We start from the raw sequence: 3377 nt of genomic DNA, 5'->3' as shown, positions 1-3377 counted from the left end.
CCCCAAAAAAAAAGAGGAAGCAATTTGACATTCATACTCGGATAAACATTCTGCTATTTCCTCTGAGGATGTCTGCGGGAATCAAACATCTCCTTGAGCTGATGTCAGTATGGTAGCGCTTCTGTTTTTGAGGCAAGTGAGGATGGAAACGGTCACTATTGTAAATAGAATGATTCCTTTATTGACCTGCGTCGATGTCCACAAGATTCTGCATGCTGAGATTGGACAGGCAGCTGTTACCACGGTTTCGGGTCCACATTGTTGGCTGGGGACAGAGGCAAAAACCTTTTTTCAACTGAAAAGAAGATTGTGTGTGTGTGTGTGTGTGTGTGTGTGTGTGTGTGTGTGTGTGTGTGTGTGTGTGTGTCTGGGTGTGTGTGTGTCTGGGTGTGTGAAGGTTACTTCTTCCTCGGTACAGATGAGAATCTGTCCATCTTGAAGAACACAGTTGCTAATGTTCCATAAGGTAACCTCCGGGGATTGCGTCCACTGGTGTTTCTGGAGTTCTGTGGACACAGCTTCGTGCTCACCTTCACCCAAACACAGTCAGCAGACAAGCAAGCATAGAGTTAACCAAAATGCGTTGATGCAACTCTAAACCTTTCCTTTATTCGGTTTAGAAAACACAGGATACAGATTATGAATCTTTTCTCATCCAGCAAGAACTGGACCATAATTACATGCGCATGCCGAGCCTCTGTTTGTTTTCTATTTGGGTTTTGTACCCATTTCCCCATCACCCTTCGCCACTCCCATTTGAAAAGTAGAAAGTGATGCTATCTGCCTGTACAAGATATACAGAGCTGCCACACTTCCTGTGAATTTTCCACAGTGTCCATTTCCACCAAAATCTGTCCGAGGGTTGAAGCATAGCAATGCATCAGAATATATTTTAGAGCCAAATGAAATCCATCAACAATCTGTATGACTTTGAATCAACCTGTTTTCTTGGTGTGGTACGCCTCCTCAAAATTTTCTTCTGGGCAGACATTTTGTCTCATTCTTTTTGTTGCAGTCATGGCCCGTTTTACACTTTTTTTTTTTTTGCTACTTTCTTGTATCCTTTTTTGACCAAAGGCCAAAATTCTAATTTGGACATGAATAATTTAAAGATTTTTCTGCAGTTTTAGTGTGTGAGTGTGTGTCTGTTTGGAATTATTTAGCTTTTATTGTACATGTGGATACACTTAATGTTATGACTTTTTACATGGTTGTCTCCATGCATCCAATAATTAAATAAGTTACTAGGAATCATCACCCTCCATTCCTGTATGTGTCGAAATGATGAATGAAAACACATGAAAGCACAACGCTGACACTGCAGGGGTGCCCATTACGTCAGTCGCGGTCGACCGGAAGCTCGCGGACTGGTCCCAAGTCGATCGCGTGGGGTGTAGAGGAAAAAAAAGCAAACCAACATTTGTATGTCTCTGTGCATGTTAGTCCTAATTTTTTGTGTTAATGCACACTGCGCCCTAATCATCCTATCAGTCTTACTTTCACAAAAAGTATTGAACAAAGAAAATAAACTAAAGCAGATCATCTTTAACCGACGGTGGCGCATGAAGTGCGTCACCGGAAGTTGTTAGCGCTCAGCAGTCTATAATTGCAGCTTGTGATTTGAGCTCTTGCTCCGTATCCTTTATCGTTATTATTATTCTCATTCAGAGTTTGCTTCATGTACAATTCACCGAGTGTACGGGCAAAGAATGGGAATCTGGAGGGCCCAGAGAAGCATTTTAAAACGGTACGCGCGAGCTACGATAGTTAACAGGCTGCAAAAGTGGGTCGCGTGCATCCGCGTCAGGCTGTTGCTCATCATGACAGGCGTGTGCATGCGCGCGTGCGCGGTAACGGGTTGATCGGAGGTTGGTTGATCGAAAAGTAAATCTACGGTTAAAAAAGTTTGGGCACCCCTGGCTTACAGTAATAGTAACTAATTTACATACAACTTGCTCGAATGAAACATCACATTTATCATTATGTAAACTAGGGGTCACCAAATTTTTGTTAAGCGAGAGCGACTTCTTGGCCTCTGATTAATGTACAAGGATACCAGTTTGATACACACTTCAGACATAACACATTTGCTCAAATTACTCATATATGTTGTGAATAATTAATGATTAATATTAATTTATGTTGAAGACACTGTTAATACTGATTTCACACGATCGTTAGGAAACATCATTGTCAACGTGCAACATTTTTTTTCCCCTAAATCTCTGGAAGTGTTTACATTTTCAAATGATCACTTCTACGACATTCCTAGAAAAATCACAATGTGTTATCAGCTGATGAGCTCTTGGGAGAATAGGCCTGCATGCTTCTCATGTGGGCCTACCTGGTGCCCGCCGGCACCTCGTTGGTGTCCCCAGTTTCAAATAATGACACACTGAGACGTCTCACCTGGTAACAACGTCGGGGTGCTGTTCCGACTGTGCACTTTGGGCCTTTTGAGCTTCTGAGACACAGACCTCCAGTACTTTTTGAAGCGGGCCCCTCCTCCTCCTTGCTCGGGGTCCGAAGTGGCTTCTGCAGCAGAGGATGATGACGGTTCTCCTTGTGGTGCACCGGTAGAGTTGGAGGACGGGGTCAGGGTGGTAAAAAACGACACGGGAGGCAAAGAAAGGGCTCTTCGGAAGGGATTCTTTCCCGTTGAGTTCATCTTGGTTGCTTTGTCTTCCTCGCTCAGTGTCTTACGCCACAATTGCATCTTGTTCCATTTGTTGCCCTTTTGAATCCTCTCATTTGTAGTTGCAGCAGAGGCAGCTCCGTCTCCCGTCATCTCTTGAAGCGATTCCTTTGAGGCAGTTTGCCATTTGTATGTGTCGAGAGGGTCCGTGGACATAGCTGCTTGCCCCTCCAGATGATCTGCAGGAGGATTCGTCTTCTTCTCTGGTGATCCATGTTCTGGTGGAGGTAGATGAGCTGCAGGCTCCACTTCTTTTTGCTCGGTGCCCATTTTAATGATCAAGCTGTTCATGACATTAGTATCTCTTTTCCATGGGCGCATGAAAAAAAAATCACGATTAAAAATTGTGCATCTGACTTACCTTAAGCTTGGATGTACTCATGTACAATGAATGAGATTAGGAGCCACTGGTTCTCTCTGCATCATTTCATCATTTCCTGTTTCCAGTCGACACAACATGAAACCCTCCTTAAAGTCTGCCTGTGGTCGCTTTTATGCTGTACCCAATTACTTAGTTCCTCACTCTTTTTTGCCAAATAACTTAACACAGGTCACCTCCTTTTCACATCCTGTTTTAGTTTTTTTCCTCTTTAGATGCGGTATGAGCCATTGGGATTTATGTTTTGCATATATTGATTTGGTTGAAAATAAAAGCTAAAATGGGCAAACAATAAATCGTGTG

The 3377-nt window shown here is 43.2% G+C and overlaps 1 protein-coding gene across 2 annotated transcripts in view; it reads right to left on the bottom strand.

The window, feature by feature from the left end:
- rasal3 (RAS protein activator like 3) overlaps window positions 1–3150 on the bottom strand; it is a 15856-nt gene extending 12706 nt beyond the window's left edge. The window contains exons 1-4 of one of the 2 annotated variants that reach the window (XM_019889120.1): window positions 3057–3150; window positions 2410–2978; window positions 403–530; window positions 187–265 (exon numbers count right to left, since the gene is read on the bottom strand). In XM_019889120.1, the coding sequence (XP_019744679.1) occupies window positions 187–265; window positions 403–530; window positions 2410–2965 (763 nt within the window). In that variant the 5' untranslated portion in view covers window positions 2966–2978; window positions 3057–3150. Of the gene's footprint in view, window positions 1–186; window positions 266–402; window positions 531–2409 lie in introns of both variants that reach the window. The other variant, XM_019889119.1, reaches the window with a different exon arrangement.
- Window positions 3151–3377: the final 227 nt, after the last annotated feature.

The sequence above is a fragment of the Hippocampus comes genome, unplaced genomic scaffold, assembly GCF_001891065.2.
Source record: "Hippocampus comes isolate QL1 unplaced genomic scaffold, H_comes_QL1_v1.1 scaffold86, whole genome shotgun sequence".
Lineage (NCBI taxonomy): Eukaryota > Metazoa > Chordata > Actinopteri > Syngnathiformes > Syngnathidae > Hippocampus > Hippocampus comes.
Note: the sequence above shows the minus strand (reverse complement) of the source record. Positions and strands in the feature narration are given on the sequence as shown.